The sequence below is a fragment of the Anabas testudineus genome, chromosome 6, assembly GCF_900324465.2.
Source record: "Anabas testudineus chromosome 6, fAnaTes1.2, whole genome shotgun sequence".
Classification (NCBI taxonomy): Eukaryota; Metazoa; Chordata; class Actinopteri; order Anabantiformes; family Anabantidae; genus Anabas; species Anabas testudineus.
Window position 1 is genome coordinate 13,157,636 of NC_046615.1, and position 15,696 is coordinate 13,173,331.

The 15,696-nt window shown below is 39.0% G+C and overlaps 1 protein-coding gene across 1 annotated transcript; it reads left to right on the top strand.

The window, feature by feature from the left end:
- The first annotated feature begins 371 nt into the window (after nt 1–371).
- On the top strand, nt 372–1,667 carry si:dkeyp-59c12.1 (uncharacterized protein LOC555379 homolog). Its single transcript, XM_026365951.1, has 4 exons — nt 372–475; nt 567–620; nt 711–787; nt 973–1,667. Exons 1-4 carry the CDS (start codon nt 427–429, stop codon nt 1,387–1,389), a joined length of 597 nt encoding a protein of 198 aa, XP_026221736.1. The 5' UTR covers nt 372–426; the 3' UTR covers nt 1,390–1,667.
- The last annotated feature ends 14,029 nt before the right edge of the window (nt 1,668–15,696 follow it).

Consider the following 15,696-nt stretch of genomic DNA (forward strand, 5'->3'; position numbering starts at 1 on the left):
AACAGACAAGTATTAACTTCCATTAATTGATCTCTTTTTGCAGAACAATTAGTCAAAGTCCTACATTTCAAATGTGGTTTAGGTAAAAGTTTGGCCGTGTAATTACTTAAAGTATAAAAAATAAAAGTATCCACTGCAGAAAAACAGTTCCTTCTGTTAAAACTACTAAGATTTATTTAGTGACTTGAGGGTATTTAGGTTTCTGCTCCCTGGAGGCGGATCCTGACGCACGGACGCGTGTCGGACTCCATGTGAGGGGGTCCACTGCTGCTGCTGCTGCTGCTGCTGCTGCTCTTGTTGGTGGTGGTGTTGCTGGTGAATGATTTGTTTACTCCACCCACCTGTCTGTGCTATAATACCCGCTCTCAGCAGCAGCCTCCTCCGCTTCACATGGAGCTGAGCGTCTCGGCAGCAGTTTGACTGAGGATGGATGTGAATATTGTTGTTCTGGGGACGGAGAGCGTCGGGAAGTCGGGTAAGAAGACGTCTTTAGAGGGGAGCTCAGAGACAGCTGTCCTCTGTGTGTGTGCCACATGCTGACTTCTTTTCTTATTGATGCTTTGCAGCGCTCACTGTGCGCCTCTTGACCCGGAGATTCATCGGAGAGTACGGAGATATTGGTAAATATTCAGTCTTCTACACCAGCAATCACCAAATGCAGCTTTTTAGGTTAATCTAACTTGTCATGAACTTAACTTCTTGTCTTGCAGAGTCCATCTACAGCCACAGTTTCCTGGTAGATGGGAGAGAGATCACTCTCAATATTTGGGATTCACCTTATTCTGAGGTGAGGATGAACTTAGAAACTATTCTATATACACTTCTTATGAATTACTTATTATTTCAGTGATGATGATGCATTAATGCATAAATGTTACTGACAGCAGGCAGCGATGCAGCTAATCCACACTAATAGATCATAATTTATTAGTTGGTTATATTTAGATCAACCCTCTATATCTGATTTCACAGCATTCACCTGTGGAGACGTCACTCTTCGAGAAGAAGGTCCAGTGGGCAGACGCCTACGTCCTCGTCTACAGCATCTGTGATAGGGCCAGTTTCAACGCCGTCAGCAGGCTCATTCAGACCATCAAGTCTGCCAAAACGTACCTGAACACAGAAAAAGTTCCCATAGTGATTGTGGGTAACAAGAGGGACCTGCACCACAGGCGGACAGTGCTGAGCGAGGAGGGCCGGCTGCTGGCTCTCAACACAAACTGCCACTTCTACGAGGTGTCAGCAGCTGAGAACTACCACAGTGTGCTCACGGTGTTTCACGGCCTGGTGAACAGGATGAAAGACATCAAGCCGACCACGAAAAGGCCTCTTGGGCTCAAGGGCATAGTGAAAAGCATGTTTGCCAGGAGACGGACAGACTCGTTTTAGTGAAGTGGAAGGTGTTTTCTATGAATCTGTGGAAATGGACGTATTTCTGTGCCAGTGATAACAAAGAAGCCTCTGCAGGCAGAGACACAGCACTTCACAGCGCCTCTTCTCACTAAGCGTTGTGGAAAAACTCGGAATAAGAACCCTTACCCTAAGAAAAGATCATTAAGGTAGCGTGGAGATGATGTAATGTGACAGATGTTTTGGTGACAGCTTATGAGCTTAGTTGCTGTTCAAGTTATACGCAGCAGATTCTTGACATACTGTCTGTTATATATACATACATATATATATATATATATATATATATATATACAGTATATATGCATACATATATAGGTATGCAGCATGTTTAAGCTCTGTATATGTTCATCAGCTGTGCCTTCACATGTAATACATGTACCAAAGACCATGAAAAGATCAAATATCAATATTAAAATTCACCCTTCAAACCACAAGTGAACCTTACATATTGCTGGAAGAATCATCTGAATGTGTCCAAATCAATCCTGTAATAAATTTTGTGAAGTTAAAATGTACATATCTGTATTTATATAAGTCTGAATACTGTAGAACAAGTGTTTTCTATATTTATGAGACGTCACTTGTTTTATTTAATGCTCTTAAATGTGTCATTTGTCTTGTTTTAAAGCAAATATGGAAATAAAGTATAAAACGTGCAGTAAAATCCTTTTTCCATTGTGGTGATTCAAAAGTTCAAATACTTGTTTAGCAGGGGTCTGGTTATTGATTGATGCCTATGAGGAAATGTTCATAACAACAAGTATTGATAATCAATTTATCAATTTTAGAGCTGCGAGGTTTAACCTGGTGTAGACTCAAAGGGTGAATTGATGTTTGGATTAAGGGCAGTCTCCTACCTAAATCATATCATCCTCAAATCCCCAAACGGCAGCAGACAGCCAGTTTTGGGTTGGTAAACATAAAAAAATAGTGAGAAATGCCATCACTGAGGCCAAAGAGACACCTTCTCGCTTGTTTAATACAATTCTTAAAATAACTACAAAGACAAATCTGCAGATCTTCACATTTAAGAAGCTGGAACCAGCAGAATGACTCACATATGAACATCTGCCACATACGTTTTTCTGCTTTACAATACATTTGGACTTAGTTTCAGCACAGTAATTGAATAAATGTATATGGTTACATTTTTAGAATTGTTTAGGTCGCTGTGCTCACATTTGATGCACCTTTTACAGTTGTGGGTGTTCAGTCCAAAATATGAGACCATGGTAAAAATAAGTGCACACTTTACTCTTTAGGCTCTAATGGCAGCGATGACACAGCAGCTGCAATCTTTAGATGTGAAAACATGTTTTAAAGGGGGCACACGTAGAATCAAACCTACAGAGAATCATCTCTGCAGCTTTAAGAGTTTTTGTTAATGAAAATACTGCTATGCTAAAATGTCCGATTCACAATTTCCCTTAAAAACATTCTCTAATCTGCTGTTGACCTGTTCGAGTAAACTTGGTTTGACCCTCCAGCAGAAAATGACAGAAACATCTATTCTTCTTTTCCCCCCCTTGGATGTCTGGTGTTTGGTGTCAGGAACACGTCCATCTTTGTGGCTATTAAGGCAGCAGCATGTGAGGGCAAATGGCAGGTAAGCTGGTGTGTGTTGCCCCTCTTTTCTATTTGTGTGTATCAGGAATCTGACAGGAACATGGCAGGGGTCAACAAAGGAAGCCTGGGGCCATCTTCCCCTGCAGTTCCTTGTCACAGTCTCTGACCCCTCCGGGTCGCTTCACAACAAGACCCAGGCTAAACAGCAGCCCGACAAAGATGTTTCACCTGCTCGAGCTCAGTGAGCTGAAAATGATGAGCTGCCACTGACAGAGAGAGGGACAAGATGTGTACAGAAAACAAATATTCATGTGTATTTAAGACTCTTGCCTCATATTTCATATTTGAGAAGAAAATAATTTGACTCTAAATAAGCAAGAGATAGGGCATGTTAGCCTGTTACCTCTGAATGATTCAAATGAATTCACAATGAATAATTATAATGTAATTACAATAACACATTAGCACATTATGAACATAGTAATTCACAACACTTGAGAGGAAACACACCAAAAGCCAAAGCTACTTTACAGATGCACTTTTATGACTCCTGGAATGTACTGAAGCACAGTTTTCATAAAAGGGAACAATAAAGGACTGAAGGAAGCACCATTAAAACATTTTATACTGGAGGAGGATGTAAAGTGCTGGTTAAATGTTATGAAAATGCATTTTGGGGACATTATGGATTCATTGCAACTGCTGCTCATGCCCACGTTTTGCAGTATGCTGCTGCAAATCATACATTCAAAGGTCACACATGCAACACCTGATACTTGATGCTCCACAAAAACTGGGCATCAATTTGATCATAAAACAGAACCTTTCTTATGAAATGCAGATCTAAGTAGTTCCTAGACTTCTTGCTGCTAGGCAGATTGTAAAGAAGTAAAACAGTTTGTTCTGCCCCTGCCACAGATGCTAATAATTAAATAATAATTAAATAATTAAAAACAAAAAAGAAAAACGTCACCACCTGGATTTGCAAATATCCTTTGGATAATTACTGCATGGATGATTATCTTTCATCTGGCAACAAGTTATTTAACCCTAACTGATGCACTGAGTAGCTTCTCATTTCTTAAACAACCATGTCTGAAGATACATCCTGAGGTCATAGAAAAGATGTTGATCTGTTTCAGAAGGGTCAAATTATTGGCATTAATCAAGTAACAGCTAAAGAGACGGATGAAACTACTAAAAATGTGAAGGGAACTCAAGGGATTGGGACTAAACAGCTGTGTAGCGTCAAGAAAACCACTTGTCAGTGAGGCTAATGGGAAGAAAAAGCTTCAGTTTAATGGGGAGAATAAAGATTAGACTCTGAAACAGGGAAAGAAGGTCACGTGGTCTAATGAGTCCAGATTTACCCTGTTCCAGAGTGATGGGAGCATCAGGGTAAGAAGAGAGGTGGATGACGTTATGTACCCATTATGCCTAGTGTTTACGGTACTAACCTGTGGGAGCAGTGTTATGATCTGGGGCTGCTGCAGTTGGTCAGGTTTAGGTTCAGCAACATTTTGTCCAAATAATGAGGTCATCTGACTTCCTGAATATACTGAATGACCAGTTTATTACATCAATGGATTTTTTCTTCCCTGATGGTACGGACATGTTCCAAGATGACAATGTCAGGATTCATCTAGGCTCAAATTGTGAAAGAGTGGTTCAGGGAGTATGACATCATGCTCACACATGCACTAGTCACACAGAGTCCAGACCTTAATCCCATTGAGAATCTTTAGGATGTGCTGGAGGAGACTTTGTGCAGCCGTCCGACTCTCCCATCATCAATACAAGATTTTTAAGAAAAATTAATACAACTCTGGCCTGAAATAAATGACATTGCAGAAGCTTAATGAAACGATTCCACGGTGAATGTGTACTGTAACGTCGCTCCAACAACTATTAGAGAGTGTGAATTTTTTTTTTTTGATTAATGGAACTACAGACTTCACAATTGATCTTTGCTGTAAAATTATCACCATAAAATTACATTACTGATTGTGAGCATGAATCAGAATTTAGTGACTGCTCAGACTGCATTTGACTTAATACTTATTATCTTGTTCCTGAACCAGCTGTAGATGGATAGTGCTTCATGGGAATGGCGCATTGTCCTTCATTATTGAGTGGATATGATAATAGATGCTGTAGTCAGCAACAGTGTTTATGTACACTCAAACAAGCCACAGGGCAAGAAACCAGTGCTCATTTTACTGCTCTAACTATCCACTGACCTTGGGTTAATGTTCACGCCACAGTTTCAACCTGCTGGCGTCATGGGGCTGTAGCAGAAACTGTGGTTTATCACACACATGTAGCCATTTTTATACCTTTAGCCTCCAGATTTCATGACCACTGTTGTAGACCTACAGTAGCCACAGGTCCAGGGTTTGAGGATATTTGTTCTGAGTGCACAACACTGAGAAGAAGTCTTTGTGGTCATTCTGCTATCTTAAATTCCAGTATCTCGAACCATCTAAAAGCAATTTTCACCCATGTCCAAGGGTGTAAACACACACATCGATGTGTGTGTTTACACCCTCCTTGGATTGTGGCATTTCCTGAGTTGATGGTCTTGCGTCTGACACAGCCATGTGGCACATGATGACTCCTAACATTTAGCTAAATAGTAACTAAACCACTAGAAACTATCTGAATGCTCTGAGTCAAAGTCATACAACTCACTCTGGGAACAATAAGGTGAGTAAGCAAAGAAATGCAACATAATGCATGAAGAGCAATTCTGAAATCCCAAAGCCTGAGGTTACCAGCAATCACACTAAGTAGTGTAGTTTTAGGACAACTTTTGAGATTTCTTTTCTCAACTGAACATCTAAAATAACATCATCGAATAGCTTGTTGCAGAGGTTTATGTGGAAGCTCCATCCTGCAGGCGATCAGAGAATCTCTGTCTCTGTAGCTTCTGAGAGAAAAACCTTAGCAAATAGAAAATTGTGCGAAAAGCTTTATATATGTGAATATACGTATGTCTATTACAAAAACTATAGAGCAAAATAAAAGCAAACTCTACTAAAACTCATTGTATACTTGAAAGAAACAAGTAACAGAAATAGTCCATTATATCACCGTCATAGCTTCAGGTCACGTTTAGACCTCCTCTGAGTGCTATTCCTACCGGGCAGGCAGCACGTTTTCAAGAGACATAGCTGATCAATGCAGTAACACAATGCAATTTTCTGTTACCTTATTAAATGCAGGCAGGTCTTATTTCATTACTGGGTAAGCAACTTAAATGGGATATATGGGCTAGGAGGTCAGCAGGTTCAGAGCAGCGGGTAAACAAAGATGACAAAAATAAGAGAAGGTACAACTCATCAGAATAACAAACAATTCATCACAACAGTATTATAGTGAACTTTATTAAAAATGTTCTTAATTAATAAACAATCAGTAAAAAACATAATAAAATCAGTCGTGGCCTCAGTCAGGGGGTCTGGAATGTGTGGACTGTAAAACAAACTACAGTGCTCAATGTGCCCTTTAATTTAATAGGAAATGTGTTAACTGTACAAAAATGCCAACTATCCCTTTGCTTATGCCCTTTGTCTTTGCTAAGCCACCCCACAAAGACTTAAGGACCTCCTGCAGCGCTCCACAGCTCAATGGTTTTCCAAATAAGTTCCTGGAGTGTACACACAGTAACTGCAATTCAACCCCCAGCAGTGAAAGTAGTGAAAGTTCAAAGTTCAGCAGCACTTGGTACTTTTCCCTGTGTGGATTTAATGACTTGTGTTACTGCTGCATATGATCCAACCCTTGAACATGAATACATTTTGAATGGTTGTGTCAAATTTTGATTGTAAACCATTTATTTTCCATGTGTTTTAACTTCACAAATGTCAGTGAAGGCAGAAAGGCTGAGGTGTATTTTAACTCTCTGACTTCTCTTTAATGCTGAACTTCTAATATACAATTATTAGTATTCAATATTTCCAGACAACCACGGTCTTTCTATAATCGACAATATTGCTACAGCGTTGTATATGGTGTGAAAGGCTCATTATTCTATCAATGGATTTAATTATTAATAACATAATTACATGATAAAATGTAGATCAAGAGATAATTTGCTTGTTTAAGCCTTTAATAACCTGATACTCATCTGAGTGCAGCGCAGTCATGTCTGCAGGGCAAATCTTTGATCTAATATAAAATGGGTGATTGAATTGGGGAAATGTTTGGTCTCACATGAGGGCTTCACGTGGAAGAGAAGTGAGGCAGCTTTCCACACGTGAACCTGTAAATTAAATCACACATGGGGGATGTGTGACTCATCACTGCGTAATGGGCTGTGGGAAGGTTACCGGGTGCCCCGCTGTATCAGACGCCATCTGAGATAACTTGTTAAAGATGGTTTAATGCAGGATTACACTTAACACTCTATAGTACTGACATCATTTTTGTTTAATGCTCCACTTTGAGATAATTCTTAGAGTATTACGAGAGGATCAAAAGTTCTCCTTACACCCGGTGCATGGTAAATATAAAATTCAAGGCAGCAGCTGGTTAATTTAACTTTAACAACGTGCCAGCTTCTGTCCAGTAATAACAGAATCCACTAACTAAGGAACATGTTTTCCAATCTATTTGATCTGCATAAAAAGCAACACATTGATGTTTTGCATGTGGTTCCTGGAGTCTTGATTAGTCGACCAATTGAATTATTTTGCTAAACTTTAAGGCCACAAAACCTTTTGTGATCATGAATTAACACATCACATATCCTGAAATTCATTCCAGAGTCTTTAAGAAATACTATACTCAGAAGCAAACGTTGGACATTTTTAATAAGGAGCCTAGTTCCTAATTAGATTAGAGATTCTCATTGGTATATTAGTCTAGATTGAATTTGTATTAAGTGTTTCTCTGATCTCTCACAGCTCAACTGTTATCTCAGAAAATGAAATCTCTTTAAAGCACATTAAAATGAAACATTTAATCTTAATGTAACAATTCATTATCAATAAATGAAAATCAATGGTCACACCCGATTTGATTCTCTGATTCTTTGCTGAAGTCATTTTATTTTGAAGTCTTATAGCGTGTATAGGATGGCTTGGCTCAACTCAGTTTTACATAATACCTTCAACATACTTCACACAGCATGTGCAGAGTACATCTTCCAAGTATGTATACACACTTATACTTTTGGCTGACTGCCATGGTGACCTTACAGCAGGTGTCCAGTGTTGTGTAACGATCCCTTTGTCCGATACAGATCCTCTGAACTGTGCTGAGAAAAGGGGAGTTCCAGGGAATGTGTGATGAATGTGAAGAATGCCACTGATTGCTTTTCCAGTGATTTTTTTCTGAGAGCTACATTCAGCGTCACACAGCAGGGTGTCCATTTATGAGTGAAATATTACGTTCATATAGCTGGAATCCAGGAGGAAGGTACATTTGCAGGTGGATTCATAATGATTAAAGGACACGCCGATAAGGCATTCCTGTGCATTATCTTCAAGGATGTTTTGGACACCACGCTGACGACAAAAAGCAGCAGGTGGAAGACAAAGTCTGAGAAACTGTTAATCGCTGTTGATTAAAAAATTTAATATTTTTACTGCACACTGATTTTATTTAACAAAAAAAAAAAAAAAAAAATCCAGTGTTTTAAAATTCAGTTTGTAATTGGAGCTGTCTGAAATCTTCTTCATGAGGACAAATGGAAGGAGGTGTGTGACTGTGATCCCTGTTGGCTTGTTTGTGTGGCTCAACAAGCTGATTATCATCTGATCATAAGCTTCACTGCACAAAATGTGTCTAGAGTCCAAAGTGCTCTGGAGTGGTGAAGTAGGCCAGCAGCACCAACCCCCTCCAGAAAAATATATTATATATATCCCCTACTTCAATTTCAATTTCCAACACTGGTCATTATTTTCATATAAGGTGCTGTTGAAGCCTCTTGCTTTGAGGATAAATGTAAGAACTTTGCTGAAAGAAAAGAGTAACTACATATTTATATGTTGTTAATATGTATAATTAATAAGTATAAAGAAGAATAAACATGACAAGTCACAAGGCATTGAATTTACAAAAGGTGGAAAGAAAGGAAACATAAACATACTGTTTCATATTAGACCTTAGAACAAACCAAAGCATTATTAATACATTTATATATGCTACATGAACATTTATTAAAACAACTGTAATCTTGGTAACTCACAAATAACCACAGGAGGGCACCTGTGTCTAAATCAAACTGTCCTTGTTCCTTTCTCTCCTCCTCCAGTTTGCTCCCACTGTCTGCCCCTGTCTCTCTTTATATCTGTATTTATCTCTGAGCATCTGTTTTTTGTGTGTGCGTGTGTCTATTTCACTGTTCGTCAACCCAAAATATCAATATTAAGTGCTACTCATATATAGTTTCACAACGCTGTTTTAAGTTTTAAAAAGATGTTTTATTCATCACAGTTTTAATTTGACCATAAAAAAATAGTCATTTTTTTTTAAATTAAAATTTTTTATGAGAATTGCATTTTGTTCGGGGGCATGGTCTAAAAGGAAATTGTTGAAGGATTGTTGATGACAGATGCTGCGTTGGCTCACACTAAAACACAACAAATTAATCTGTTCCCCAGGTTCAGAGCCAGGTTGCTGCACAGCATGTCAGCAGAAACACTGGACTGGGCAGATGACAATACAGTATCACAAAAGGAAGGATGGAGGGTGATTGCAGGAGAATTGATTGGTTCAAAACCTCAAGCAATGTCTCAGTGAATGTATATAGAGTAACTACAACATTAGAAATGAAGTAGAATCCACATCAAAAACTTTATTGAAGTTAATCTTTCTCAAAGTAATTGTTGAAAGCTTTCTCTTCTCTCTGTGTATATTGTATTAACTCTACATTAAAACAAGAGCACGCAACATCGCATTTTAAATAAAAATAAAACGAAATATCACATTTCATTATGTTAAAAAATAAATGTGTGTATATACAGATTTTTTTGTTTGTATAAGGTTTAATTTACACATTGAAATGCACTGTACTGTAAGAACAGTACTGTTCATGTACTGTTCTTTGGTTGTGTAAAGCTGCTTTGTGATAATGTCAATTGTAAAAAGCGCTCTACAAATAAAATTGAATTGAATTGAATTGAAATGCACACCCTCTATTTCTACCACAATAACACTCGCTAATCCCAAACCAGACAGTTTCCCACTGCTAAGGTCCAAACTGTTAAAGTACCTGTAGGGCTCCTCTTCTGCTCTCCATTCACCAGTTTTCTAACAGCTGTTCACTGACAGTGTGGTAGTGACTGCCCCCTGTTGGACTGTTTTGCCCTGCACTATATTTTATTATGGCCAAATGTAAAACGTCAGACGTGTGCAGCCAGAGGTCGACGCACCATTACAAACTTATATCACATGGCAGCAGCAGTGTGTAAAATAGACGACATGCTGGGTATTTGTTCTTGTTTTGGTTCGGAGATACCAGAGTATAGCATAGTGGAAAACAAGTGTTTGCAGGTCTATTGTTTAATACAATCCGATACTAATGAGGGCAGATATGATGATAAGTTCAAACACATGCTGTCAACAGTTGTGTTGGTTTGTAGTTAACTGTGAGTCGTCTCTGATGGTCACAATGTGGAGTTATTGTGTTTCTGAATCCAGAGGTTTGTTTTTTAAGTTAAAGCTGCAGAATCCCCAATTGTTGTGTCCTTCTCCCAGGTTTCATCTACATTACCTGTTTTTAATGTACTTTATAAACAAAGCAGCTTGTTATTATTGTTATTAATATGATGCCAATAGAGCTTTTTCACACTTTCACTGCTGATTGGAGTTTGGTCAGTTTTTCGGATCAGTTTTTCCTTGTGGACTGTTGGAATATGTTTCGTGACCCAGGTTTGGAGCACATCCTTGACCCATGATAGAGATGACAGAAGCCTTGTTGTATTCTCTAACAGGTGCTCATATTCAGATCAATGAGAAAGTCCTGGTTCTTATCCCTACCAGGTTTTTGGCTTCAGTTTTGTGGCTAAGAATCTGCACTAAAGATGGGTCTGGCAAAAACTGTGGGAGACAATTGTGGCGATCTGATGCCTGGATGCACAGTTGATCGACAATCACACACTGAGTGACTGTGACCTTTTTATTTAATCAGTATTTAGCATCTGAAAATAACTCAACCAATAACTTTCTTGTGTTGTCTTTAAACAACGCTGCCTCACATGCATTACATTCGTGAACCTCACGATGAGGTTTTTATTTCAGCTTTTTCTGTCATGTCTCAAAATCTTCACCCTGACAAAGTGAGTTTCCTCCTGAAACTAATCCACTAATCTTAGTAACTAGTCCAGCCAAGATGTTGTGGAGACGTATATGAAAACATTAATACAACTCTCACGTTTGTGTGTTAGCACCAGCTATGGAACAACGTGAAGAGAGCCACACGTGAGACGTCCAAAGAATATGACACAGCTAAATCAGTTCTGCCTAAAAGAATTGGCTCTAATTCCTCCTAAACAATGTGCAGGTCTGATCCACAACTACAGGAAGCAACTGGTTGAGGTTATTGCTGCCAAGATGGGGGGGGTCAACCATTTATTAATTTCATTTATTTAATTCCCACTAGCACTGTGAGATTTTAATTATTGTTTTTAGTTTTGTGTTATTATTTTAGGCTATTAATAAATTAATATAAGGCTGTTAATACTCTGACTTAGATGAAGATCAGGTCACATTTTATTATGAATTCAAGCAGAAAACCACAAAACTTCAAAAGGTTTATTTCTTGCCACTGTATCTGACACACTTTATTACTGTTTTGTCTAATACACAACCATCATCCTATTCAGAACTGCAGCAGTCCTTGACCTCTGTGTTTCAGAAAAAAATGCAATTTAAGGATTAAATGTCTCATTTTAAGAAGTGTGTATAGCTAACATAAACGAGCCAGTACCATGGGTCATCACTGATGATCCCTTTACTGCTTTAAGATACATACTTGAATAAACAGCACTCTCGGGAGTTTAATGGCATTTCTGAGCACTCAAGGTTATATCTGCACTAAAATGAAGCTATTAACCAGCGTACAGAAGCCTTGTGACAAGATATTCGAGTGTAAGATGAAAGCTTTTGCCTATTGAAGAACTAATAACAATTAACAATCTTGTGTGACGATTCAGTTTCTGTTATTTGCATTGAGCTGTAGTAATTTCCAACCAACTGTTCTTTGGGGACAATGCTCAGCTTATTTCTGAAGCTGTTGTCTTTATAATCTCTTAAAGTGTGTTGATGTCAGTCTCCCATCTCTTTTATTTGCTTTGAACCTGCAGAGGTGATAAATCTCTGTCTGTTCACCTCTTCTCCAATACGCTATTGCTGGATAACACTAAAACCACAAAGATCTTTTCTCTCACCCACGCTTAAGTGGTCAATAAAAGATGCATAGTTACTAAATAAAATAAAATAAACACTCTAATGGTGCTATACTAATCCATCCATCTATTTTCCTAACTGGTTTCCCTCTTGAGGGTCGAGGGAGTGCCAGAGCCCATCTGAGCTGTCATTGGCCTGGAGGTGGAACACACCCTGGACAGCTTGCCAGTCTATCACAGGGCTGACACAGAGATTAACGACAGTTCACGCCTGTGGACAATTTAGAGTCACCAATCAACCTAACTGTGTGTCTTTGGTGGTTGGGGTTAAGCCACAGTACGCAGTGAAAACTCCAAACAGAACTGGAGTCGTGGTCTAATGTAAAATTAAAATGTTCTCAATTTTTGTAGCTCTCTCTCTCAGAGTTGAGACATATACTGTAATTATACCCTGTATTTCATCACTGATGTCCTGCAGCACTGTGTACACGCTGCCTCTGCAACCAGCGCTATTATTAATCTGGAAACACGTCATCTATTGTTATTGGTAGGCAGCAGTTGGAAAGGTGTCTGAGGCCATGTCATTTTAGTCTGTTTTGATGTGGAGGTTTAGGTTGATGAGATTTTTCATGTGCAATATAATGACTTTTACTTATTTATATATACATATGTTTGCAGCACCACAGCACATGTGTCTACATCTGCTGTGTTAGCTTACACTTCATGCCTTAATCGGCCTTTCTGCACAACCAGAACCTGTGACTCACAGTGGATAGATGAACTGACAACAGTGATAATGATGAGCCCACACAGAATGTGTAAATAAAACAAGACGGCTGGGTCCTCATTGTTGAAAAGAGAGAGAAAGAAAAGAGAAAAAGACAATCTTACTTTTAATCTTCTGTCATGGCAGCATCTCAGTGAAGCTTGCAATTTTGACCACAACATAAAAACTACTCAGAGAATGTAAAAATAAACTACAGTTTAAAACAAATATTTTCATAGTAGCTATATGGAAAATATTCTGCCCACGTTTTCTCTCCTTCCCTGTCTAAGCCCAGTCCATATTCTCTCTGTCAGCTGTTTCACACACCTGTTGCCAATTTGCTGTCTCCTACTCGCTCAGCCCTCCTAGTTTCTCCATTTTGTGTTTCCTGGACCACCAACACCACCTGGCTCCACCCAGTTCCACCCACTCACTCACCTGCTTTGCTCCTAATCATCAAAGACACCATATGAACCCTTAACCACCAGCTTAAATTTGGTGCACAGCGTTATTATCTGGACATAGTGTAGCGTGCCTTTTGACCTGTGACATCTTGACTAGGTCTCAAGCTTCAGAAATGTGACTTTGTATAAGACACCGTTAGTTCACCTTATGCATGTTAACTTCTACAGTGATGTATTTACTTCACAGCATGGACTGGGATGAAGTCAAAGTCATTAGAAGTCAGTGGATGGATGGATAAGTATTACATAACCAGAGACAATGATCACATTCCCCACTCATATGCATGCATGTCCATTATCATGCGACGTGAAATATTTAGCAGCATCTGGTTGTGAGATTGTAGAAGTCTCTCTTTTGAGCACCCCTCAGACAACATCAACCAGTGATGTACAGTACCAGTGGTGATTAGTTTAGATGGTTATGAAGCAGGATTTGGTTAACCTATTTAGTATGTCGGCCTGCTCTCTATGTAGATATAAAGGCTCACTGTAAATTAAAAAAACATGTGATGGTTCATTTCTGCTATAGATGCCTCTAAATGCATGACCAGCTTTCCTAGCGTATTATACATCAACAAACCTCTGGGCAGCCTGAGTTATGCGTGTCTGTAATCATGTGAATTACTGCGTCAGAATTAAACAAACTGTGTCCAGCTTGATGTGGCTCATACAGCCACTTCCTGTCGCTGGATCAAAGGACAAGTGCTCTGAAGTGAAATGCTAACGTGCACCACTAGATGCAGGATTGAAATGGAGCTTATAATGTATGCCGTAGCCTGTGGGTAGGATCATTCTGTTTTGCAGATGAACTCTGGCTTACCATACTGATCAGTGAGAGGAAGAAGAGGTTCATTGAGGGTAAAAAATGGAAAATGCATGCAATTGTCATCTCTGTCACCCTTTTTGTGAATGCAATAGGCTCGTCAAGATACATTTCCATTAAATTCAGGGAGACAAGTGATGCCATTCTGGCTACTTTAATGTCCCAAACCACAATTACCTGCATCAGCGTTGCGTCAAAGTGAGTGAGTCGCTGAGTTTTTTCTAGAAAGAAAAATCCTGTGACATTCAGATGGCTTGACATTCCTTGGACTATGATTTGCAGCTGAGATTGTGATCAATAAAACTAATTTTCTGCCATCGAGTTTGCCTCTGTTTCCAAAGCCGACCTCTCCATCTGATAACCCTGAAATGTAAACGATTAGATAAAAGGATTTTCAGTAATGTACCAAGCATGAGATTCAGTTTTTACTTCATTGTGCAAGCTTTCAAATCAATACAAAAGACATGTCTGTCCACTTGTCTGCTCACAGTTCACACTGTGGGACCTACATTAACACTCTTCCTTGCAGGCGTCGGCTCTGGCAACAATATTTATCTCCTAAATGAATCAAAAGATGAGCAGGCGCTGACTTCTATTTTCTGCACTTGTCAGACAATGAGATCACTGCTGTTTGTCAGCTGTAAGCCAGCAAATGTGTCCACAAGGACACATGGAAGATACTGCTTATACACTGAAGGCTTAAAGTGGCTTTAGCTTGTGGCTGTGTGAGTGTTGTGATGATGTTCCTGCAGAGCGAATTGGGGAGCTGCAACCTGGCCTTCACCATTAATAATCAACTTGGCTGATTTTTTTTTTTTTATCTCGAGCTCTTATGTCTGAAGCTGCTTCACACAGAAGAGTTTATACTCATGTAAAACCGTGCTTTGAACATAGACATCAGTATAGACAGACAGTTGAACAACATCAGCCATTCCTTCCTCCTTCCTTTTTAACACCGTTCTGACGACATCCATCATTTTCTGTAACTTTCCAGCACCAATTATTTGACATTCATGCATAGTTCATGCAGCGACAGGCCAAATGTTAGAGGTGAGAAGCTGAACTGGGAGCAAACAAATCTCACTCAAAATATATTTTTACATTTGTTACACTAATGCATGTACTAACATGGAGGCGATTACATTACCATGATCTAAAATTGCTATATTTTCACTCAACCCAATGTGTGAAGATGTGGAACAGCTATAAAACAAACAAACACACAAATAAACAAACAAAAACATGGTAATGCCCATTGATTCCCAGCACTTTTATTTAGCCAGTCAGTCTTTATTATGGCCAGTATCACAT

What these genes read in the sequence shown, in the direction of transcription:
- si:dkeyp-59c12.1 (XM_026365951.1), top strand. Translation starts at nt 427, where the DNA reads ATGGATGTGAATATTGTTGTTCTGGGGACGGAGAGCGTCGGGAAGTCG. An exon ending in CGGAGAGTACGGAGATATTG is followed by an intron (nt 621 to 710) that starts GTAAATATTCAG and finishes CTTGTCTTGCAG; the next exon opens with AGTCCATCTACAGCCACAGT. An exon ending in GGGATTCACCTTATTCTGAG is followed by an intron (nt 788 to 972) that starts GTGAGGATGAAC and finishes CTGATTTCACAG; the next exon opens with CATTCACCTGTGGAGACGTC.